Source organism: Anthonomus grandis, chromosome 16 (genome assembly GCF_022605725.1).
Source record: "Anthonomus grandis grandis chromosome 16, icAntGran1.3, whole genome shotgun sequence".
Lineage (NCBI taxonomy): Eukaryota > Metazoa > Arthropoda > Insecta > Coleoptera > Curculionidae > Anthonomus > Anthonomus grandis.
Genome location: NC_065561.1, coordinates 4,130,244 through 4,157,417, shown reverse-complemented (window position 1 = coordinate 4,157,417; position 27,174 = coordinate 4,130,244). Strand labels below are relative to the sequence as shown.

Sequence of the window (27,174 nt, the reverse complement as noted above, 5' to 3'; positions counted from 1 at the left end):
GATTTAATATATGGTGTGATATGTACGGTAAGTTAATTACCCACTCCACAAAATAATTTTCAAGTAAAATGCTATAATTGTTTTTAGATAATCACCTTATTGGGCCCTTTATTTATAACCAAACACTGACAGGTCAAAGATACTTAAATCTTTTGGAAGAGCAGATATTACCTGCCGTGAGAGCTATAATACCTGAAGAACAAATATGGAGTGATGTATGGTTTCAACAGGACGGGTGTCCCGCATATAATACTCGGGACGTTCAAAACTTGTTAACGCAAGCATTTAATAATAAACTTATCGCGAACCGCGGTGCTGTAAATTGGCCAGCTAGGTCTCCAGATATTACACCCCTGGATTTTTATCTTTGGGGATATGTTAAAAATGAAGTTTACGAATTTGAACCTCCTGCGACACTCGAATAACTAGAGGATAGGGTTCGGAATGTCTTAAATAATACAAATAGAAACACCCTGCGCAAGGTAACTAGAAGTGTTTTAAAGAAATGTGAAAAATGTTTTAACAAAAATGGCCGTCATTTTAAATAGTTTAATGTAATATTATTGTTACAAGTAGTTAATTGTTTTAGTTAGAAATTACGTAAAAGTATAAGTTAGCAAGTTAGTAAGTTAATAAAAATTGTGTGTATAACAAAATGCCAATAAAAATCATGGCCAACTCAGCGAAAAATAAACTATCTAATTTTTTGACTTAAACACAAAATATTTTCATAAAGTGTTATACATCATTTTAAAGGGAAGAAAAAGATCTTTTTAATTCAGCAAAAAAACAAAATGGCCGCCATAAGAAAAAAAGAAGTTGAGGATGGAAACTCAGAACCGAAACGTCGAAAACAAAAACTGAATTCAGGTATGCGTTGTCCTTAAAAAGTTGTCCTAATAATGTTTTTACAGATTTTAAAAATACGTTGAAATAAAAAAAATACAGCCCTTTTTCCATAATGCAACTTTTTGATTTTTTCCAAATATCAAATTCAAAATCGGAAAAAGATAAAATCGTTCTGAAAGCGGCACTTAATTGGTAACTAAATGGCCTACAACTTTCCCTATTTAACCAATTTTCTATCTCTTATAGTTTCCAAGATACCCATACATGTACACCCAATTTGGACCACACTGTATATCGAATTATATGGGCAGTTATTCGAGATGGTCTCTTTAAATCTCTCATTACTTTAAATGTTATGTTTAAAATTTGAGATTTTTAAACATCACTTAAATGACTGGGACCTTAAATGGCTGAGAAATGTACATGATATAAAATTGAGAATTAAAGACTTAAATAGATAACATCAAAATATAAAGGCTGTCCCGTTTATGGACCATGGAGAATTAGGTCAAACAAAAAAAAATTAAATTTAAATAAAACTAAATACAATATCTGGCAGAACACTTGAATATATAAACTTCACCCGTTTTTCTGCTATATGTATATTAAATTAATTCTAAAAAAAAATATGTTTATTATGTTTCCATAAAATCAAAAGTATGGTTTGGTTTTGCTAAAGAAAATTTCATGCATGACTTCAATGGTGCCATTGTTAAGTTCAGAACATTATTAAAAGAAATAAAAGACTTAGAAATATCTATAAATACAGGCCTTTACAAAACTACTAAATAACTATATTAGTGCTCCTATATCAAATTTAAAAAAATAGAGTCAAATGCACACTAGTAAAATGCTTTATATTCATATAAATTATTACTTCTGTTTAAGAAATTCTCTTTATTTAAATTAAAATTATTTGACCTCGCCATTATTATATTGTTTAAAAATGCATCACTTGAATAAAATATAATACGGGCCTGAAAACCTGGAACTGAAAATATTGCTAAAACGAAGTAGTTAAATAATCTGTAGATGACGTCACGTGGCGGCAATTAAAAATACCCTTGGAAGGGTTTAGAATATATCGTTTTTTTTGTACCAACTTACAGACAAAGGTTTGCTGGATGCCTAAAAATACGTAAATATGATAAGAGGTCTGCTATTATTTAAATGTAGTTTGCCTTAAAGTATGCCAATATTTAGTTGAAAAATTCATATAATGCTTAATTTTTACTACCCTTCTAATATAGTTTTAGGCATGTATCAATCCTTTATCTGAAATATAGAAAAAATTAAGCCGAAAAGTGCAACTGTGTTCAAATAAAACAATACAAAGTATAAAAATTAATTTTCGTGGGAATGGGAAGTAGAGCCTTAAATTTAGCGTGTTTGCCCGTTTTTAGCTAAACAACTTATTTTTCAAGATATGGATTGAGATGGTGGACTGTTTTGTCTTGGACACCCCGTATAGTTTCAAATTTTCACCTTAGAGTATAACTTCAGCATAACATAAGTGTATGTTTTGTTTTAATTGCCGTTTATTTTTTGCTTTAATGTATATACCAAAAAAAACCTAATTCTTCACATAGAAGTATATTTATCTATTACTAGCAGTACTTAAATTATCATAACTAACCAAATTTGTATAGAATGATAAGTAGTAAAAAATGAAGATTTAAGGACAAGAAAAAAAAACAACATTTAGAAAAAAAATTCCTTAATACTGAATGCTTCTTTTAGTCTGAATATCATCCAGTACAGCTTGCAGTTCATCATCTTCAAACCTACCCTCCAATGAAGGTATCAAGGATTTCGCTTCTTCGGCAGTTTCGGGACAAAGATTCGCTATAGCCGCCAGCTCAAATTTGTGCAGCTTTTTTTGGTTCAACAAACTGAAAATTAAATATAATATACATTTACCACAAAATTGCGCAACTGATGTACGATATTTTTAAAATATACTTCTAAATTCTAAGAACCTTAGACGCACGCACAGATAAATTGAAAAAATAGGTTGGCATAACTTTGTTTGTCCATGTTTTTATTTAACAGCTGATTTTAACTGTCTGCTGCTATAAATCGTACACGTATTTTTTTAAGTTTGATATGGCAATGGTCTTATTTTGGTTTTACTAAAATAGTTTAATAGAATAGCTGAATTAGTGAAGGAAATGCAAAAGCAATGTTAAGCAGTCGATTTTAAAATCAAACAACAATGTTAAAATAATTACTGTATTGTATTTTCTAACATTTTAGGACCAATTTGATCTCTATTAAAAAATATCCATAAGCTGTTGATCATAAGATTTAGTCCTAATATTGTCAACAACCGGTTGAAAGTACATTCTATCACTAAGTCAATACATTTCTTCTTAATTAAAACTTTATTTTACACATAATTAAAAAATCACTACTTAAATAATTAAGGATTATCAAAGAACAATTATAAAGAATTACTTTATTTATAATAATACATCTTTGGTACCGCCGTGAAAGTTTCTAGAAAATTGTGTTTGCAGAATATGGCATCAACAACTGTTTATTTCATGTTGATATTGTGTTTGGGAATTGCAACGTCGCGTCGGTTGAACTATTCTCTATTTTGAAAACTGGATGATAATTTGACATCCGTGTTGTTAGTGATGTGTTCTTCATATTTTATTGAAAATATCCAGCAATTTCGTCGAAAATTGCTAATTTACCTGTAAACATAAGTCGCTTACTTTTCTCGGAGTATTTGTAGGATTAAGGCAACTTTTAGAAAGAATGACTACTTAATTCATCATTCAAATCAATTTATTTATAGTTACTAGTCAAAAAGTAGTCGGAAAGTTAATAGGAACAACACTTGAACCTGACGGTACCGTCACGATCACGAGTAAAGTCCAGTTCAAAGGTCTATTAGAATCTTTGATGTGTCGCAGATGCCGCACTGAATAGTCCGTGCGCCAATGTCGTATTTATTATCGCATGATAAACATGTTTAAATGTCAACATTTTATATAATTTATCTATGAAATCATTTTAAATATACGTAAAATCCCATGTTTTACACTATTTTTTATTTTTCTTTCGAAAATGACAATTTTTATAAAGAAAATAATATCACAAGAAAATAATATCAAAAAACATTTTCAGCACTCACAGACTTCTTACCTCTTTTTAGCCAGTCTATTAAACAAAGATAAGACACGTGCGTTCTGTGATTCCTACTTTAGGTTGTGCAAGTGATTGTGTATTTCTTTCTCTATCCCACTGATTTTGACGATTACAGGACCGTACCCAGATACATTTTTGGGCTATTTTTTTCATGTTTTTGAAGAGATCTTAAGGTCATCATCATGAGATCTTGAGATCATTAAGAGGAAAGTGTTTGCGCGGGCTTATGGAGACCGTGTGACACAAGAAAGACAATAGCATTTGTCAAAGGGTAACTAAAATTGTTTCTGTCATCCTCCACTAAATTTATTTAAAAATCATCTATCCTACATGTTTCGGACATATAAGATGTCCATCTTCAGGGATATACCAATGAGGGTTTTCGTCACAACATATAACCAGCTATCGTGCTACTGGCAAGGTCAAAAGTTAAAATTTCAACAATAAATAAAAGGGCATATTAAGATGCATGAGAAGGGACTAAGCAGGGTCTATACAAACATTAAAATCACATAATTACAAAACTCTCAAGTTTTGTAATTATGTGATTTTAATTTTAGTTACCCTTTGACTTATTAACTCCACTGCAAGTGTGGACTACTTCTTCAATAACATTTGTGATGAGAACAATAAGAGTGATCTGGACAATGATTTAGACTCAGATAGTTCTAATAGTTCATTTTCTAGTGTTGAGAAAGCAGAGGAAGAAGCAAGGGAAGTAGAAGCTACAGGGGAAAATCAAGCAGTTTTAAAACGTAATTGTTTAAGTACACACGCCAAACAAATTTGTTTAAATGTCTATAACAATCTAAAGAATGATCCCCAGTTCACAAATGATTGCAGTGCAAAAAAACAGTGTTTTTAACAGGGGTTCCCTATAGTACAATATGCTATTTGATCTGATGCAGAAATTGAAGATCTGTGTCTAAACTAGTTATTGTTCAACATGGTAAGGAAACCCTATTTTTATTAAACAAGTTTAAAATTTTGTTTTTTCAGCTTACTGCCCCTGTTGTCCTTCAGCGACACAATAAAGACTGCTTCTTCCTCCATTCTCTGGGAAAAAGTCCCTTTTTTGCCATAGTAAGAAAACCATATTTTTATTATTAAACAAGTTTAAAATTTTGTTTTTACAGCTTACTCTTCCTGTTCGTCCTTCAGCGACACAATAAAACTAGTTTAATTATTTTTTTACAGTTACTGCCACACTTGTTATGTCCCAGAGTGGCAAGACTACTTCTTTCATAATTCACTGAAAGAAAAAAGGCTTTTTTACATCTAAGTTGTAATTGTTAAAAAAAAATATTGTAAATTTATTATTAATTAAATTTAAAAACTATTTGTGGTACTCGTGAACACCTAAAACTGTTGTAGTATCCATATGCTTCAGTGCGAGATGAAGTTGGAATCAATAGCAGCAACAGAGAAACTGTTGCCTTCCTTAATGGAAGAAATAGCTAACGAAAAAAGGCGAAAGAACAGAGTTTAGAAAATTATATTAACTCTTTGGGCCAGATTCAAATGAGTGGTTAAATTATTAAAAGAATTTCTCCTATTTTGCACAATAACTAGATATGAGGCAAACAAATTAATAAATAGTACATTCAGGATGCAAAGTAATACAAATTAATAAATAGTACATTTTTATAAGTAAAACTTGTATCTTTTACACACATAAGATATAGATAGCTAGATGGTTTTTAATGTAAGAGTTTATTTTAAAAAATATACTTCTACTTTTATGACTACATATTTACTTTTTATCAAAAGATGTTGCTACTAAATATAGAGATGAGATGTTTCATGTGTAAGTTATTTTAATAACATATAATACGTATAAATTTAAAAAAAATAAAAAGGACATTAAATGTGGCAGGCAAAATATTTTCCCCTTTTGTGTCAAAAAGTAAACCTTTAATGCCTTACGGAATAAATGGGCCTAAGTAATTTGTACACCTATTCTCTCATCACTTATTATAAACACCCTACTGATGGCGCTAAAAACTAAACTTATTAAATTAACATTTTTGGTTAAACTGATTTTACGTACTTAAATATTATCTTTAAATTAAATATTATCTTGGTATCAACTATGCTGAATTTATAACTTTATAAAACTAAACCCAAAAATCCCGAATAATAAAATTTTAAATACAAATAAATTTTAAGGTCGGATCTGTGCAACTTTTCACGCTTCAATGGCTGGGTCTGTAGTCAAATTTTACGAATCAAATGTATAAGTTAAAAAAAATGTTTTACACATTTACTTGTTTAATGGAATGATTAAATATCGCTTAGAATATTACTTTATGACTCTTTGTACATAAAATTTTGCGATATAAACATGCATGCCATGTAAGAATACAAGCAACACCGGCACACGGACTATTCGCGGTACATTAAAGATTCTAATAGATCTCTGAACTGGACTTTATGTATGTAGTAACAGTGTCTTCCAAATTATACTCCGCAGATTCCACGATATGAGCGTGATAATATTGAATTTTATACAAATCGAGTGTATGAAAAATGCGGCAAAAATAAAAAGTTATTAGGAGTGCCTCTCCTAAAAACTAAGCATATATTACATATTTTTTAACTTTTCTAAGGTTAGTGTTATCTTCTAATTATCTTCTAATTACCAATAAATCTACCTGAAAGTAGGCAATAATTATTTATTGGTAATTATTTGGTTTTTACATTTCCATGACAATTGCTTTGCTACTAATGCTTCTAAAAGCTTTAAGCAAGATTGATAGTATACAAACTCCTCGTTAATTAATCGCATGGCTAATGTCTTCCGATTGAAATTTAGACGTGCTATACGAATTTTGCTAAAAGTAAAGCAAAAGCGCCTGGCATTAAAAACACATTAACGCAGCGTAGTTGCCGGTTCTCTAGCGTTTAACCCGCTATCGTGATTTTCGGATGTTAGAAAATACAAGAAAAAAACCATTATTAGAATAAGGTGAAAATTGGTCAACGTATTTTTTATTCAATTCCAGTGACACCTCCCTTTTTTGTTTGGTATTGCACTTTACATTTTATGGTTTGTTATTATTGGCCATCAGCCTGATAATGGCTATCATCTTGGTCAGTGACTGTCAGCTGGTTACTGGTACTATTTAGTTTATTAAATGTAAAGATAACCAGATCGAATATCGAAAAAGAAATAGGACGTGTGAGAAAAATACAAGGTGTTCCGAAAGTATTGTGTAAGAATGGATAGATCTCGCCAAAACCAACGTTTTCTACTTATTTCGGCACTTATAGGTATCACAAGAAAAAAGTCATTCATTAACATTTCTACATATTGAAAAGTTAGTAGAGGAAGTCTTTTCTCCTCAAATAAAATAATAATTATAATTTCAGGATTGGTGCATTTCGGCAAGTATTCTTGCCATTATCAGACTCTAAGATATATTACAAATAGGTTAAACAATTTACGAACATTTTTCTCTGACAGATGATTTCAAAAAATACAGACTAAAATTGTAAAAAACTTAAAATCTTTCGACTCTGGGAAAAAAAACTTAACACACACATAAAGTATAAACAATAAAAAATAATACTTGAATGGTAGATTGCATGACACCTAGTAAACGGTTAAAATTAGAGAAATTTGAACAATCCCGGATTAGCAAATTTCTAATACAGTACTGGGGGCGAGTGAGAGAGAACCATCGGACTGTAGTGTTATAGGGTATAAACAAATAAATAAATAAAGTGTTTTAAATATGTTAATGAGTCAAACCAAATATTAGTTTTACTGTTAGGACTTAAGGAATTAAAAAAGATGTTGGTCTCAAATTTAGTTTGGTCTTTAACCCAAGTGTAAACCGGTGATTTGATGGCTTTATTTATTTCCAGGATTTCCAAAACATCCACAACTTTAAAAAAAAACCTTCTTCAAACCCTTCTGACAAACGTGGAGCACTTTGGTATCTGCTTCAGTAGCGAAAAGAGAAGAGATATTATTTATAAATCGGTTTATATTCTTTTCAATGAGTTTAATATGATATGTTCTTTGATTCTCGTTCCGCTTGATGAGAACATTGTAGTCTGTAAACGCCAGATCTGTGTGTGACGTGATCTGTGTCTTTGGCTTAGAACATTGAAAGGCTAGAATGAACAAACAACAACTTTGTTTGAGTTTAACATGTGCACAGGGGCAAGACGGGAGTTTTATTTACAAACATATTTATTGATTCTCTGTTGTCAAGTTTACACGCATTTTCAAAAGAGGAAATTTTCAGCTATATATCGACAATATAATAATATTAATTTAACTTATTGATGTTAGATTTTGGATTAAAAATAAAAAGTAGAAATAGATGTGTTATTCTAAGCGCAAAAATAACATCATCAAAGCAAAAAAAAATAATATTCTTATTCCTAAAACCGCTTCTAAAATATTTAAAATGGCAATACCGCAGGCTAAAACTAATGTCATCTTGACACACCGGTTTTGTGTTAACATTTGGCCTTTGTGAAGTTCTGTGTTTTTTCTTTAGTTTTTGGTTGAAAAACGAAAAAGGTTGAGTCATTTCAGTGTTTTCGTGGACTGTTACGATAATAAAAACTTGTGTCGTTTGTCCCGCTCCATGGAGAAAATGGCGATTTAAGCCGATCTTTTCACATGTAAATACCGATATTGTCATAACATCATATCAAGAGACAACCGTCGTCATAAACTTAGAATAATAAAAACTTATTACGAAATGTATAATAATTATAAAATATTTAATTTCCATAAAAATGCTTTTTATTAGATAAGTCCCTTTACCCTAATGAAGTATGTTAAAAGACCGCGACCATAAAGAGTTTATAAACGGTAATATTGTTTTTAATTTAAAGCATAATCTATTAATAATAAATATTTACGATGTAAATATTTTTTACGACGTCACTGTTAAAGATTACTTGTGTTGGTGGAATAAACAATGCGAGCGGTGTTGCGATGTTGTTGCCTTTTTCTCTAATCACGTATATTAGATCGTTGACTTCTTTATACGGTATCTTGCCTCATATTGTTTTAAAGAGGAATATTATTATTTTTCTCCTATCAAAATAAGTGACAAATTTCTATGATAGTATAAGGTATGTTTTTTTTACAATTTCTACATAAGCATTTGGCATCAGAGATGTTGCAAGCAAACAAGCTGCCCATAGTTCCACGGCAATACTAATTCTAGCCTTTTAATGTTATAAGGTCTTTGGTGTTGACTAGATATTTAGACAAATTATTCGAAGTCCTAAAACAAACACGCAATCGCTCATTAAAGTCCTTCGACAAACTCTTGGTAACTTGAAGGGAGAGGTTTCCAAAATATGATATGCATCTGTAAACAACATCGGTTTTGGATATATGTGGCTTAGTTTTTAGATAGATGTTTAAAATAAAGAGAATTTATTATTTTGTCAGGATAACCATTGTTCTGAGTAATTTGAAAAATTCTTTTGAAAAGTTCCTCTTTAAAATGTTTTTAGGATAGAGGAATATTAAAAAAACAATGTAAAAGTGAGTTAAATGCGGAAAACATTTAATTAACTGGATGGTTAGAAAAGTAGGGTATAACGTTATCGGTAGCCGTTGGTTTTTTATAAATTTCAAACTCGAGTTTCATGTTTGTTCTTTTAATTAAAAGGCCTAAAAAGGAAAATTGGCTGATTGTTCCTCTTGAAAAGTAAAATTAACAGAAGGATTAATAGAGTTTTTAAATGGCTGAAATTCAAGTAAGTCCTCAGGGGAATGAGTGAATACTGTAAATATGTCATCGATGTACCTATACCACCATCTTATGTTTTTTTATAAAACTCACGAGAAAAGACTTTCCCTACTAACTTTTTAAAGTTTGACATTGACTGCACTTCAGAATGGACTTTTTTCTTTATATGTACATACAAAAATAATATCGATATTGAGTGCCTAGAAGAGAACAAAAATGTACGAATTTTTTAACAAAAATGTATGAATGTTTGGACAGAACTTAATCATAATACCCTGGTTGGCCCGTATCTTTTGCAACCGCGACTAAATGGAAAAAATTTACTCGATTAGGAAAAAGTGATTGGTAGGAGCGCACCAAGTGCATGGCCTCCACGTTCACCAGACCTGACTGCATGCGATTTTTTTATGGGGTCGCATGAAAGCGCTTGTGTACGACACGCGGTTCAAACAGAGGAAGGGTTAGTAGGAAGGATTAGTGCGGCTGCTCTGAAAGTCAGTCCAGAAATTCCTAAAGTTTTTCAACGTGTGCGGGAGGAAATGGTACGACGCAGTCACGCTTGCATTGATGCGGGTGGTGCGAATTTTGAACATGTTTTAAATTAAAACATGTTTTTTTTAATAAACCCCAAATATTCCTTGTGTTTTTATGTCATTTACTAACACGGTTTCCGGAACACATTTCCTTTTGTCCGCAGTAGCGGAACCTTAATGTCCTATTGTCACTGAGCGCATGCGCATACGCCTGTGGGTTGATAAGAAAAAAACGTTTGTTTTAACAAGTTCTACCCATAGATTTTGCCACAATAGTTTCGGAACACCCTGTATATGAGTACCCGTGCGCCAAATTTCAAACAATTCTGATGTAAAGATTTTTAATGTTGTACTCTTTTACGCCTTTATGCTATTTACTGGATACGTCTTTCTCATCAATTTTGTCGAAGATTACTAGGTTTTACATGCTCAAGCAGTCTTGATGATGAAATGAAAGATGATGGCTCATGGAAATTTTCTTGTTATGCACTGTATTTCTTCCAGGCTAGCATCATATGGCTCTTGCCGGTCTTTTGAGGTCGAACTGTCGAGATTTGGTGCCATCTTTTTATAATTCTGGGTCGCATCTAGGTGCTTAATTTTTGACTGCTCGGAACATAGAAATCGACTGAACGGGATGGTGATGTCTTGCACTGAATTCTCCGGCGTAGCTTCGCTGGCTCTTGCCGGTTTCCTGATGTCATTTGTTGTTTACGTTTTTGGCGCCTATCTTTTTTTTCTTGGTCGCATCAAGGTGCTCTAGCTTGTGATGACACGGAACGTGGGAATAGACTGAATGGGATGTGGAAGCGTTGGTCATATTTATAGGTTGGGTGGGCGACTGGGATTGGTTGGATTCACAGGTCTAGGACACTCCCACCCAGCTCGTCGGTTTTGGGCCGGTGTTGTGTTTACTGTTTTTTTTTTATTTTAATGTTTTGTTTTTTTTTTTTAAAGAAAAGATTTTAGGAAAGATTTTACAATAATAATTTAAATGCCGGGTTAGAAGTTAGTTTATTTAGTTTTGTGATTAGATTATCAATTTTTAAATTTATCTCATCCTCCGGCAAGGATAAAAGAGTCAATAAAGTGTTGTTTTGTAGAGGTGTTTTCCTCTGTTCAGCCTCCAAACCGGGATCTCTTGTGGTCTCCGTCCCCCTGAACATCGGGGCCGATGTGGGGCTCTCTTCTTAATGCATCCGCATAGTTTTTTTTGCTCTTTATAAAGTTAGGGTTTTTGGGACAGCGCCAATAGCTAGCCGGATGGTCGCCGCCGCAATTGCAACACTGGGCCGATGCTGTACGTTCTTTTTTGCATTCTGTATAGATGTGTTTTCCTTTGCACTTATGGAAACGCGGACCCGCGTTGCAATTGCTCGCGGCGTGCCCAAATTCCTGGCATCGATGGCACTGTCCCACCTGCCTTATGTTATTTATTGTAAAAGTTTTGAGGCGCTCCACACGGACCCTAATGTTCATGAGGTTGTCGACCTTATATATGTCCTCTTGCTCTTTATTGATCAGGAACCGGACGAGATCCGTTTGCCTTCTTCGACCTGGGCCGGTGTTAAACCAGCATATTTCTTCTGGCTCGAATCCCATCCGGTTCAGTGCTTCCTCTATTTCTCTCAAGTCAAAGTTCCTATCAAAGCCTCTCAGGATGAGGTTCAGCTTCCTGTCCTCATCATGGAAGAAGGAGTGGAATTCCATTTCCCTTTCCCTGAAGAGAGCAGTCAGGTTTCTGTGGTCCTGCGGTGTTTTTGGAAAGAGTGCCAACCCTAGCCTCTCCTTTTGTACCTTCAATACGTTGATTTTATTATCCATAATTAATTGATACTTTTTTGCCCAATTTGTGGTGTCTCTGATGACAACCTTGGGTATCTTGGAGCTGCTAGGTTCAGCACTCTTCCCTTTTCCTGCAATGGATAGGTGATTAAGAGGCATGTGTAATGGGTTTTTTTCCTTGCTGTTTGTCGCAGCAACTGGGTGCGCTGAGGGACCAGGTTCTTCCGTATCGGTGTTTATATCTGAATCTTCGGATTGCACCATCTTCTCCTCTGATGTTTGCGTCTTTCCTAGATCTCTTTCTTGAGTTTTCCTTTTTTTGGTTTTCGTTCAACCGGTCCCTCAACGCCCCAAGCTGCCCGGCAAAGTTTTTGTTGTCATTTTCTAATTTTTCATTTATCTTTAGAATTTTCTCCTTGTTATCATTCATCTCCTGTAGTTGAGCATTGAAGATGTCGTTTTGTTCTTTGAGGAGATCGACCTCCTCCTCAGTGTTTTTTAATTTCTTTTTAAGTTTAAGATTTTCGCTTTCGAGTGTTTTATATTTTAAGTTTTTATCTTCAATGCTCGACCGCAGGACATCTATCTCAGTTTGGAGACTATCGCAGATGGTTTTGTACACCTCTACACTATTATAAGTTCTTTCTGCTTCCATGTTCTGGTCGGGATACAAGGAAGGGGATGGGGTTTTTGAGTATCTCTGTTCGAGGAGAGGTTTTTGGAGGGGGTAGGGACTACCAGCTAGAGACTTACCCCGCTCTAGTTCTTCATTTTTTCCCGGTGCTGCCGTTTGCTCGCTGTTGGAGGGCTCTTTTTGTGTGTATTGACGTCTTCGTCGGTGGTTTGGCCCCCCACTCAATTGCTGCTTTGTTGAATGCTGTTGCCTGCTGTTCAACTGCCCCAACTGCCAACTGCCAACTAACTAACTGCCCAACCCAACCCAACCCAACCCAACCCAACCCAACCCAACTGCCAACTCAACTAACTGCCAACTGACTGAACGGGATAAGGTTGCTTGTATTTATAAGGTCTGGGTGTGATGTTATTGGACCCGAGCCTACGGAGCAGGCCACGTCCCCTTTGTATGCGCAACTTTTGGCCGATGAGAATGTGTGAACGCATCTGGTCTTTTACGGTGTTTAGGAATTGTTTTTGGTTATTTGGCGTGCGATTTGGGTTTTACGTGGGATTTCTGTTTGAAGTGGTTAGAAAGGATGGGATTTGGAACACACTAAGAAGAAAGAGAAATGTACCCTGTTAGGACTTATACCTCGACTCCTAGAAGAAGCGAAGCTGTTTTTTTTAATTTATTTGTTTTTTAGATTTTGGTTTTTTGGGCATCCAAAAACTCGCCGAAAGATCGCCACCGCAATTGCACCACTCTGCCGGGGCTGCTCTATTTTTATCACAGTTAGAGTAAATGTGATCGCCCCTGCATTTATGGCAACGCGGCTTTGCGTTGCAATTGCTCATGACGTGTCCATACTCTCGGCATCGATGGCACTGCCCAATTTGCTTCATATTATCGATGGCGTGGGTCCTTAAACGCTCGACACAGACCCTTATGTTCAAAAGGTTTTTTATCTTGAATACAGCCTCTTGATCTTTCAGGACGAGGAACCTGATGAGAGCCGGTTTTAAACCAACCCAATTACTCAGGGTTGAACCCCATCATTCTGAGCTCCTCATCAACTTCTTCCAGTTTAAAGTTTTGGTCAAGTCCTCTCCGGATAACATTTATTTTTCTGTCTTCTTCAAGGAAGAAGGAATGGAATTTCATTCGCTCTTCCTTAAGGAGTCTTGTGAGTTCTCGAAGGTCTTTGGATGTTTTGGGGAAAAGCGCTAATCCCAATCTATCCTTCTGTACTTTTGAAATGTTTATTTTATTTTCGCAAAATAATTTTGTAGCCCAGTTTGACGTGTCTCTTAGCACTATCTTTGGGACTTTAGATATATTGGGATCAACGCTTTTCTCCTTTCCCGATAAGGAGAGGTTATTTAGGGGCATGTATAATGGGTTTTTAGGATTTTGGATGGGACTTACAGTTGGGTTTGGATCTGAGGATGTTGAGGAGGCAGGCTCCTTGTTTGGTATTTTTACAGGGGGAACCAGTTCAGACGGCAGCTCGCCTCCATCCTGTAAAGACCGAGACAGGCTCGCATCGTCCCTGGTTCTTTTCCTCTTTTTTTCTTGAGGATTAATCATCTCTTTAGCCTGACCCCCCAGCATCGTCAGATGCCTTTCAACTTTGGCATTTTTATTAATTAGGGCGTTGTTATAGTTCAACACCTCGAGTTTTTTATTCAAGTCAGAGATCTGTGTCTTGAAAGAATGGTTTTCTGAGATCATCAAGTTTATCTTGTACTCTGAGAGTTTGATTTTCTCGGTGAATTAAGAATTTTTGAACTTGATCTCGTAGATCTTGTCCCGCTCTCTCTTTTGCCTACTTTTTGATCTGTTGCTGTCTTCACTTTTCGATGATCTATCGGTTAGGTAGCCGTCGGATAGGTTAATTTTTTGTGTTATAAAACACTGTTTGAAAACATGAATTTGTTAAAAGTATGGTGTTCTGGTGTGATTTGGATGTTGAAATGACCACAAAGAAAACGGAATCACCTTTCACGCGTAAATATTGTCAACCTGTTTAAGACCAGTGATTTATACTACATTATAAAATACTCGTTAAGAGTTTAGTTAATATACGTGGCTTCTAAGTATGGTGTAGTTCCTAGTTCATGAATTTTAATGAGTATGTCCTAATTGCTATTAAGAAGGTCTGGGTTGCCAGTGGTGTACGCACATTTTCAATATTTTTTTTTCTAAATTCGTTTTAAACAATAAAATTGTTATTATATTATTTTACAAAAAAAAAAATAAAAATTCTAAATCTAGTTTCTCATCAGTAGAAATAAAGTAAAAAAAGGTAATATTATTTATTTATTCTCTTCCAAAAAAACAATATAAAGCTACTAATAAACATTATTCATAATATTACAAAATTATGGCATAAAAAACCCTCTTGATTTTAATTGAATCAAATATGTTTGTAGTTAAAAGAAATAATTATTAATTTTAAAGAGTATAGTTTTATACTTTTTGGTAATCTGCTAAAATGTAAAGGGTACATTAACATAATATTTACCATATTTTTGATTTAGGTTTCCAAAAAATTTGCAAAAAGCAAATATTTGGATTCAAAATATGAGGATTGCAGATTGGACACCTTCACCTAATGACAGGATTGGTGCAAAACATTTTGAAAAGTAGCTTTTTCATAAAGCCGGAGAACGAGTGAGATACCTGGATAATGCTGTGCCAACACTATTGCCAGAACTACCAGTATAACTACAGCATAAAAAGTTAAAAAATTTAATCATACTGATCAAAAGTTATTTGAAAAAAGTTTATTCACCCACAATACTTTCAATCAAGATGGTTATAATCATCCTTGTTGTGTAAGATCCATTTGCCCTCTGAATTGGTTGATATTTTTTTTGAAAAGCTCTTTATTTAAAGAAAATGTAAATTGTTTTTTTTAGGGGACTAAAAGGAGAGCAACAGAGAGGTCAACACACAGAGATAATGATCTAGCCTTATATAGTACTTCAAGTACATGTCCATCAACTATTAGAACACCTTGTAATCAGGATACTCGAAAAAAGACAAAACTCAGAAAATAGCTATTCAAACAGGTTATAAAAAATAAGGAGAAATGAAGAAATGAAAGTTTTAAGACAAAAAATTAAGAGATATGAAAAAAATTGTTTCTTTAAAAAACAATATACATGTTATAAAGTCAAAAATTTAGTTTCCTCTAAAAATGTATTAATATTAGAACGAATGCTGAAAACTACAAAAGAACTATTAAAACGTAAATCTGGGAAAAGAAAAAATATTTGCCAGATTTACGAAGATTTGCCTTAACATTGGTAAGTGGTTGAAAAATATAAATGCTCCTAAGTCCTGGTTTTACATCAGAACCATTTGATGTTCTTAAGATACATGTTTAATAATTTTGACATTAATTATTGATGATATTGCTGTATGCAGGAATATAGTATGGGATCGGAAAAATTTCTATGGATATTTTGATTTTGGAGTTGAGTTACATGATGATAGTAGTGAAATTGCGAAAGAAGCTTTTATTTTAATGGTCACTTGTATAAATGGACATTGCAAACTGCCAGTTATTTTTTAGCGATTGGCTAAATGGAAGTCAAAAAGTGCTCTTGTTTCAAAATGGGATTATATTGAAAAGTTGGAACAATTACAAAATTCTGAGGGACTACATTTAGCAGGTAAGCTACGCAAAGCTCACGTTAAAGTAAAAGATTAAGATTAAGTAAAAAATTAAAGTTAAACTAGCGACCCAGTTTCTTAGTGAGTCAGTAGCAGAGTACTGAATCTACTCTGAAGAGAAATTAAGATTACATGAATTCAAAGGTTGGCAGGTTGCCAACTCCTAAACTTATTAAAACGGGTAATCATATTTTTTACATATTAAATAGTAGATTCCTTATTCCGCCAGGATACAAAAAAAGTCTCTGTGAAAGAAATACTGACAGAAATATAGTTTTTAATAATAATGCAAATCATTCTATTTCTGTCAGTTAAGATTTAGTGATGGTGAATTAGTCTTATATTCTAGAAGGTATTTCATAGGTTTAATTATTTCTGTTAAAAGTGCTTTAATCTATGATAACCTTGTCAAAGAAAAAAAATACTTATTTATCAAAGATTATTCTTAAGGTCACCTCACTTTTTTTTAATCTCAGATCTATAGGTGGGTGAAAGAATAATCTTACAGCACGACAACTTATACTTATGGAAAATATACCAATCATGACACCTCTCGTTTTAAAAACCCTGTTTGACATATCAATTGGAGTGTAGCTCCTCCTACTAAAATAATAGAAAATGTAAGCCTTTTACATCAGGTTTGGCATGATCATTCATATATAATAAATACTCAAATAAGCAATTGCTCATACCAAATTATTATTTATATCACTGGTTTTGTCTCACATTACTATCAGAAAGTTTTAAAATGTGAACAATGTATTGGTAATCAAAAAAGTCATGGTAGGTTAACATATCCTTCTAATGATGTTATTTTCATATGTAAAATTTTTTGAGACTAAATGAAACTAAACAAAAATTTTGTTGCAATGATGATACACAAAATTGAGAAATGAAGAAAATTGTTTTGATTGCTTAAAAGAACATATTCTGAATATCAGTAATAATCATTTATTTTTAAATAGAGTCTGTTATTCAGAAATATTTAAATGTAAGGATTCATTTTATTAATAAAAGTCAGTGAGAAGTATGTAATCCAATCAGAAATCAATTTACAAAATTAATTTTATTTAAGATACAGTAGGAATAATAATTTTAGATACCTCAATATTTTAAATAAAGGTACATCAATTTTTTTTGATTATACTTTTGTGTTACGCTTTGTAGTTTAGCTAGTTAATGTTCGTTTTTTTCACTATTTATAATATATTTATTTTTTTAAACAGTTTGTTCTACGTCACCTTTATAGCAAATATTATGTAAAGTAATATGATATATAATTCCTACTTCTGTTAGGCAAATATCGCTATTGTATTTAATAAAAAAAAGTTCTGTCACGTAGCACCCAGTACTGTATTAATTATTAATAGTATGTAATTAAAGTAATTTCATGTCTTAATTTATTTACATTTTTTCTTCTTTTATTCCCTTTTTTTAATAAGAAGTTCTTTAACTTCAAGAAAACCCTAACAAAAAACCTCACTCGAAGCTTATGGCAATCTGGTTTCCGTCAAAATTTTTGGTATTGTATTATGTTGTATATCTTAGTCCCCTAATTAAAAGTCTTCATCGACTCAATGCCCAAAATCCCCTTGGTTTCTGAAATAAGCGCCCCCTAAACCCTAAAAATCACCTCTATCAAACCAGAAGCAACATAACCCACCTAACTCTAAAAACAAGAATTTATCGTCATATTCTAACTAAGATATTTAAATTCCACACCACAATATCACATTAAGCCCTGAACCAATTAACCCCAACCTAACAAATCCAAACAAGCAATGCCTGCAAATCCAGTTTTTGAAAAAAAGAGGTGATATACAAGAAAAACACGGAATATTCCACAAAATGTAAGGCAGAATAATAAAGAGATAATATTTATATAGTTAGATCGACACGTGTTTCTGCTTATTAGTTTTTTCAGGTAATCAGTAATCAGTACCGACGCGACGCAACGTAAGAAAGAAAATAAAGGTTAAACCAATCTCTATCCGAATCAGCGACCCTAAAAATGACAGTTTACTCTAGTTATACTCATTTATACTTCAGAGATGTTAACCCGAGAAATAAGCTACTGATAAGTCCGTTTTCCCCCAGTTTAATAATAATAATAATAATAATAATAATAATAATAATAATAATAATAATAATAATAATAATAATAATAATAATAATAATAATAATAATAATAATAATATTAATAATAATAATACCAGATACTGTTTAGGCGCTCTCTAAAAAAATGTAAAAAATATAACATTAAAAAAATTTGTTCTACAACCAGTACCAATATTTCAAATTACAGATCATAACAGTTGAAACTTAAAAATACAAAAACACATTCAGCGACATCACACAAAAAATCAAAATCAAAATAAAAGACCAACTTTATTTACTGACGTAAAAACAGAATGTCTCTAGTTTTTCTTTGAAAAGTAGAACAGGCCAGATCAATATCTTTAAGGAATTCAAACTGGAAGCCAAATTATATGAAAAGCTTCGTTTAAAAAGTTCTTTTCTGTGTCGAGGAATAGTAAGAAGATGTGAATTGCGTAAGTTACGATTATTGTTGTTAATTCTAAAATCTGCTCTATCATACAAGTATTGGGGAGATTTAAATTTTATTACCTTGTAGCCCAACGAAATGAAGTGTAGTTTTCTGCGGTTATACATATTAAGCCAGCCGATGTCTATAAGCTTATGAGAGATCCGATTTCTGCGGCGTATCCCAAAAATAAGGCGAAGGCACGCATTTTGTACTTTCTGAATTCTACGAGAATCAAACTGATCCAAACATGGGCCATATACTGTATCAGAGTGGTTAAAGTTGGATAGCACTAAGGAGTCACATAGATGTTTTTTTCAATTTTTGATTTAAACATTTTCTTTGATTATAAATAAGTTTAAGAGCACCATAGGCTTTTCGGAGCTTTTCTGTGACATGCTCATGAAACCGAAGATCCGAGTCAATAACAAGTCCCAATGATTTGGACGTGTTAGTTAGTGGAATGGTGACGTTGTTAATTTGTATATTAAGCTCGTTGCTAACTCTGAATCTATTATTTTTATCTCCTCCGAATACAGTAACGGATGATTTTGAAGGGTTTATCTTTAGATCGTGACACGTTGAGATTTCTATTATACTTTTTAAATCCAAATTTCTATTGGCAATTTCTGTATTATTTGGGTGAAAGTGAAGATAGAGTTGGGTGTCGTCCGCATACAAATGGTAGCTACAAAATTTTAAATGGTCTTTAAATCGACATGTATAAATTGTGTACAACAATGGCCCCAGGATACTTCCCTGAGGAACACCTACTGATGAAGGTGCTGAGTTAGATTTTATACCATTCAAAACGACCTGCTGGCTGCGATTACCCAAAAATGATTTAAAAAATGTTATTGCATCTCTTGAAAATCCTATATAACTTAAAATTGATAATAAAATCCTATGATTAATTAAGTCGAATGCCTTTGTGTAATCAAGTAAAATTAAAGCAGTAAACTCCCCTTGATCCCACGCTCGGAAAATGTCATCTGTCACGTCAGCCATAGCCGTAGCACAGCTATATCCTTGACGAAACCCTGATTGTTTGAGTGGCAAAATTTCATGACTGTTCAAAAATACTCGAGCTTGATTATTTGCAACTTTTTCGAGAATTTTGGAAAAAACGGGAAGAATGCTTATTGATCGGAGATCTTTAAGTTCCTTTGGTTGAGCTATTTTGGCGAAAGGCGTGACTAAGGCGTGTTTCCACATATTTGGAAATACTGAATTTTTCAAACATTCGTTTATTATGTGAAGCACAAAGGGGACAATAAATGGACAACAAATCTGAATTAATATAATATTAAGCCCATCACAACCAAAAGCTTTACTTTTTATGGAAAGAATAATTCTTATTAACTCGATTTCGGTTATTTCTTGCAATTGAAAAGCATGTTCAAAATTTTTAACTAAATTATTATCATAAAACTGGAGCAGATTCTGATTTGCTTGATACGGATTAGTACAGTTCGAGGTAAAAAAAATATTAATTAAATTTACATCACATAATTCTGAAGGAATGTTCTTTTGTCTATTCTTAATAACATTAAGTTTTTTCAGTTCTGCCCAGGTTTCCCTACTTGATAAATTAGAATTAAATTTTGTTCGTAAAAAGGCTTTTTTCTCATTACGAATCGCTGCCGTCGTGAAATTGCGCAATTGCTTTTAATAATCATAGGCCGCCTGGCTGTCTTCGCTGTCTTGTAGTTTTAAAGTTACCTAACGCTCTATTTCGTAATTTCTGAAGAAGCCTTATATTTTCAGTTATCCGGGGAGCGTATTTGTAGTTACGATTGCGTTTAAAGGTTTTAATAGGTGCATGTCTGTCAAAAAGAGGTTAGCATAGTTGCAGTGAAAAATTCCACTTTTTCGTTGAAATCACACAACCCATAAATATGTGCCCATGGCAATGATTCAAGATCGCATTGAAAATTATTAAGATTTATTTTATTTAAAGAACGAAAAGTAAATACCACTGGATGCTGCTCTTCAATTTGAAATTTAAATTTTAGAAACACGGGAAAATGATCACAAAGATGTACATTGTGTACTCCGGCCTCTTGCATGCATTCAATGTTTGTAAATATTAAATCAATTAAGGATACTGAAGCAGGGTTTATATGAGTTGGTTCATTTATTACTTGGGTAAGGCCAAATGTGTCCATTATTGACTCTAAGCGTTTAGTATTATCTAAAAATTTTAGAAAATCAATGTTAAAATCACCAGTACATACAATGTTCTCAGATAGAGTATATAAGTTAGCCAAAATATTTTCTAAATGCAAATAGAATTGGTCTATATTGGAATTTGGTGGTCTGTAGACATTTCTTATAACAGCATTATCATTACGTGACTTAATCCTAATCTAAATACACTCAATAAAATCAAGTGATAACGTACTCACAATCTCAAAAGAAATATTAGATTTTATATAGAAGGCCACTCCACCACCACGTCTGCCCAGCCGATCACATCTAGAAATATTGTAGCATTCAACACAAATATCTGAATTATCTATACTTGGGTGCAACCAAGTTTCTGTCACCCCAACAATGTCCGAATCAACATAAAAAACATAATCCTTAAAAACTTAAAAAGTTAGCATGTAAGGAACGTATGTTAGTATGAGAAACAACAATAGACATTTCAATAGAAAACCTTAGTGAGAATTAAAAAAAAAATACGACACTACCCTAAACCTACCCAAAAAACTGTCTTAATCAATCAGAAGTAAGTATCTAATTTTTATCTGACACCTTATTACATTTATTACTACTCACACTTCCACTTCTTTTTAGGGGATGATTAGGATTCTTGCTATCGCTACTAGAAGTTTTTCATTTAGGAGTCGGATACGGTGGTGGTCGTTGAAACTCAAGACGTGATAGCTGCGTAGCTTCTTCCTTCTTCAGGTCTTCCGGGGTCCTGCTTTGTCCGTTTATGAATAAGACTTTATTCCTAATGTATGCCTCCTTGTTGTTTTCTTTCGCTATTTTTAAGTGTCTATAAAGAAGTTTATGTTCGGCTTATTCCTGCTCGGTGCGATCGTAATTTATATAAATGTGTGTCCCCTTTAATTTCTTAGAATTCTTAAGAATTTCTTTTTTCAAAAGGTAGTTCACCACCTCCAATGAAGCTGCTCGATGCTTTTGAGCTGAGGGTTGACCTAAACGAAAGAAATTTCTTCCGTCAGAAAATCGGCATTCAACTCCTAATTTGCTGTTAATAATATCCAAACAAGTACCAAGGTCCGAGATTTCGTCCTTGCCCTCTTCAAGACCGTGAATAATCAATTTGTATCTTTTTGACTCTCTTTCAACTTTATTCAGCTTCTCCTTTAAGCTGTTGGACCTATACCTTAAGGGCTTTGTTTTCCTCCTTAACTTTTAATAAATCCTCCAATAGCTCCTTTCTTAATAATTTGAATTCTTCGGCGATCTCAGTCTTCTGCTCTCTTACTAGATTTTGTATTTCTTCGTTGCTACTTACTAAGCTCTGTAATAAATCAACAAGAGACTTATTCTCCATAATTTGCAAAACCAAAAAAACAACAACAAAAATAATGCAATATATTTAACAAATCCTCTAGTGTATGGTTTGCTATACTAGTGTAAATCTATGTAAAGTCCAGTTCACAGATCTATTAGAATCTTTGATGTGTCGCAGATGCCGCACTAACTAGTCCATGCGCGTATGTCATATTTATTGTCGCATGATATACATGTTTAAATGGCAAAATGTTACATTGTTTATCTATAAAAACAATTTAAATATAAGTAAAACCCCATGTTTTATACCCCATGTTAATTTTTAGAAAAATAATAATATCACAAGAAAATAATATCAAAAAATTGACCGCGGACTAAAATCCAAGCATCTTACAAAATATTTTAAACACTTCCAGCACTCACAGACTTGTCACCTCTTTTTAGCCAGTCTATTAAACAAAGATAAAACACTTGCGTTCTGGCGATTCCTACTTTAGGCTATGCAAGTGATTGTGTATCTCTCTCTATCCCACTGATTTTGAGGATTACGGGGCCGTACCCAAATAAATTTTTGGGCTGTTTTTGTATTATTTTCGTCGTGTTTTTAAAGAGATCTTTAAGGATGGGTCTATCGCCTTGTGTGTTTTTTTTATTTGTGTTTGTGGATTTGTTTTGGTATTATACCTAAAGACCTTAAAATGTTTCGACCCTGGGAAAATAGGCAGGAAAATTTGGCAAATAAAGAGGAAAGTATTTGTGCGGGGTTATGAAGACCGTGAGTGTACAAGAAAGACAATAACATTTGTGATGAAAACAATAAGAGTGATCTGGACAGTGATTTAGACTTACATAGTTCTGATTCATTCATTCGTTCATTTTCTAGTGTTGAGGAAGCAAAAAGAAGCAAGGGAAGCAGAAGCTACAGAGGAAAATCAAGCAGTTTTAAAACGTAATTGTTTAAGTACAATCTAAGGAATAATCCTCAGTCCACAAATCATTGTAGTGCTTTGCAAAAAACAGCGTTTTTAACAGGGGTTCCCTATTGTACAATATGCTTGTAAAAAAAATGATTAAAGGCAGAATAAAAAGGAAAGATGCAGGACAATCAAAGGGACTTTGACTGACGCGGATATTGCCAAATTGCTATGGAAAGGTGTGTATTCTAAATACAAAAACAATGAGGTTCTGACCATAGAGACACCTTATCGGCAAGGGACAAACATATCTCAGTCTCAACCTTGCGGAGATACCTGATAAAACTTAGATTTAACCTTAAGATGGTTAACAAAAGAGCTACTGTGATGGAATTGTCAGGTGGTGTATAGAATATTTGAGGAAAATTAAAAAATTTTGGGAGATCCATATATTATTTAGCCAAAACATGGTATAATACATTTATGATTGATGTATGATTTCCATTCTCTGAGAAAAAGTCTTTTTTTTGCCATAGTCAGAAAACCATATTTTTATTAATTAAACAAGTTTAAAATTTTGTTTTTTACAGCTTACTGCTCCGGTGTGTCCTTGATCAGTGACACAATAAAGACTGCTTTTTCCACCATTCTCTGGGAAAAACCCTTTTTTGCTATGGTAAGAAAAGCACTGTTTTTAATAAGAAAACAAGTCTAAAATTTAGTTTTTTACAGCTTACTGCCCCTGTTGTCCTTCAGCGACACAATAAAGACTGCTTCTTCCTCCATTCTCTGGAAAAAAGTCCCTTTTTTTGCCATAGTAAGAAAACCCAATTTTTATTAATTAAACAAGTTTAAAGTTTTGTTTTTTTCAGATTACTGTCCCTGTTTGTCCTTCAGCGACACAATAAAGTATATATAATGTAATGCTTTAGTATCCATATGCTGATGTGCGAGATGAAGTTGGAATCCATGGCGGCAACAGAGAAACTGTTTCCTTCCTTAATGGAAGAAACTGCTAAAGAACAATGGCAAAAAAACAGAATTTAGAAAATTGTATTAACTTTTTGGGCCAGATTCAAAAGAGTGGTTAAATTTATAATAGTATTTAGTATCCTTACTGTAGTTTTAGGATCCAATATACTTAAAATGTAGTGTTTTGTATAAGATTTTTAGTATAAGCATTTATTTTTGTTAATTTTTATCTAATCTCTTCTAATATGCATAATAACTAAATATGAGGCAAACAAATTAATAAATATTATATTCACGATGTAAAGTGTGTTTTTTTATAAGTAAAACTTGTGTGTCTTTTAAAAGCATAAAATATAGGCAGCTTCTACATAATTACTTTTTATCAAAAGAAGTTGGTACTAAATATAGAGATGGGGTTTTTCATGAGTATATTATTATAATAATATATCAAAATATGTATTAATTAAAAAAAACAATAATAAAGGACATTAAATATGGCTGCCAAAATCCCCATTAATAATCACCACCAAGTAAAAATAAATCTCAATACCCAAAAAAGGGAAATATATAAAATTTGAAGACAAACCAAAACATTTTACCCTTTTGTGTCAAAAAGTAAATATTTAATGCCTTAATCCACAGAATAAATGGGCCTAAGTAATTCGTACCACCTATTCTCTCATCACTTGTTATAAACACCCCACTGATGGCGCTGAAAACTAAGCTTATTAAATTAAAATTTTTGGTTAAACTCATTTTACGTACTTAAATCTTATATTTAGATTAAAAATTATCTTGCTATCAACTATACTGAATTTCTAACTTAATAAAACTGAACCAAAAAATCCCGAATAATAAAGTTTTAAATACAAATAAAGTTTAAGGCCGGACCTGTGCAACTTTTCACGCTCGAGTGGCTGTGACTGAGGTCAGGCGTCTAACAAAATAGTACGCGGGCGCATGTAGTCAAATTTTAGGAATCAAATGTATAAATTCTTTAAAAAATGCTTAAAACATTTATTTATTTAATAAAATGATTAAATATTGCTTAGAATATTACTTTACGACTCTTTCCACATAAAATTTTGCGATTTAAACATGCATGTCATGTGACAATACAAGCAACACCGGCACACGGACTATTCGCGGCACATCAAAGATTCTAATAGATCTCTGAACTGAACTATAATTCCAATTCCAACAGCAGAACCATATACCATATACGTTTTAACTAAAGCTGACCATATACGTTTTAATGTAGGTTACTCTACCTGTATAGTACACAGGTAACTACTGTCCATCTCTATACTATTTGCTTTTATTATTAACATTAATAAACTCTCTAAAGAATAATAATACATTCATCGCAGATCAGTACGATTTCCTCGCACCGTTCAGTAAAACCAGTTTTTTTTATACTGTAAATCTTCAGTGTACTGAAGCGACTCAGTACACACATTCATTAGACCATCTTCGCCTTTGTCAGAACCAGTTCTAGTATTTTTTTTATCGAACTCCCTTCTTTAGGCCAATTTTTCAGTATTGATAATTCACATTAAAATTAATATTTTGTCGCCTTTGTGTTGCAACTGTAACAATTGTCTGTTTATTTATTTTGGGAGAGTATAGGCTCATATTAAGACTTTTAATATGGCTCATAGACAGACATGTTTCGTCTGTAATGACTTATATCCCCACCGTACTATGGTTGGTTGATAAGTAATTTCGATCCAGAAAAAACACACATTACTTTACGCTTTCGCCACGACTTAAATTATCCTGCTGCAGAAATAAATGCAAATTCTCGTATTTGTATCAATTGTGACGAATTAGTCCGACGGGATGTAGAAGCTTTGCAAGACCTCACTCAATTACGTTTAAACGTATTAAAGCAAAAATCGACAACTATTTTTTTAATCCAATTTTCGAATCGACAAATCATTCCTGATTCGTCTCGTGCATGTTTACATCATTTAAACGATATAGAACTTCTTCCTAATGCTACTTATGGTTGCGCTATCTTAACATGTTTTTGGTCCTAAGTGGGTTAGATTATTTACTAAGTTAAGAGAAGTGGCTAAAAAATATCAGAAAATTTCGCGCGAACCAAATTCTCTATCTGATGCTAATTTTAAATATATTACTTTAACAAAAGCACAGTTTGTTGCATATGGCAACGAAACCCAAAAATGACCACTACTTGGTGGCCGCCATTTTTATAATAATAATAATAATAATAATAATAATAATAATAATAATAATAATAATAATAATAATAATAATAATAATAATAATAATAATAATAATAATAATAATAATAATAATAATAATAATAATAATAATAATAATAATAATAATAATAATAATAATAATAATAATAATAATAATAATAATAATAATAAATCGTTTATTTGCCCAATTTACAATAAAATATTATATCTTAACTAGATACAAAGATAATAAATATCATATGCTTTAAAATTTAAAAAAAATCTTAACCATAATATAGGCAAAAAGGACGCTAAAGGCAATTTAAAAAAGATTCGTGTTTAACCTCCCTCATGAAATAAGTTATAATTTCTTTTTTGTTGCCTTTGTTGCATCCAAAATAAATTACTAGGTATCCCCCAACATCCATAAGCTTTAACATACCGAATACTTACATATTTAATAAACGCGACGATCGCCAGATATACCCATTCTACCGCAATAAATATTTTTTGTATTTATGTTTAAATACTCTTGTTGATACATTTTTAAAGTCCTCAGGAAACTGGTTGTAAATTAAATAAATATTATAAGAAAATGACCGCTGATAAAACATAGTGGTATGCAAAGGCGAAAAAATTAGACCTCTATGCCGGAGATTCAAAGAATGTACGTCAGTTCCACAATA

General features: G+C 32.6%; 1 protein-coding gene across 1 annotated transcript in view; it reads right to left on the bottom strand.

The window, feature by feature from the left end:
- Positions 1–2,426: 2,426 nt before the first annotated feature.
- Positions 2,427–27,174, bottom strand: part of LOC126745855 (DNA-directed RNA polymerase II subunit Rpb4-like) — a 49,197-nt gene continuing 24,449 nt past the window's right edge. The window contains exon 3 of the mRNA XM_050453885.1: positions 2,427–2,741. Within this exon, the coding sequence (XP_050309842.1) occupies positions 2,567–2,741 (175 nt within the window). The 3' untranslated portion in view covers positions 2,427–2,566. The remainder of the gene's footprint in view (positions 2,742–27,174) is intronic.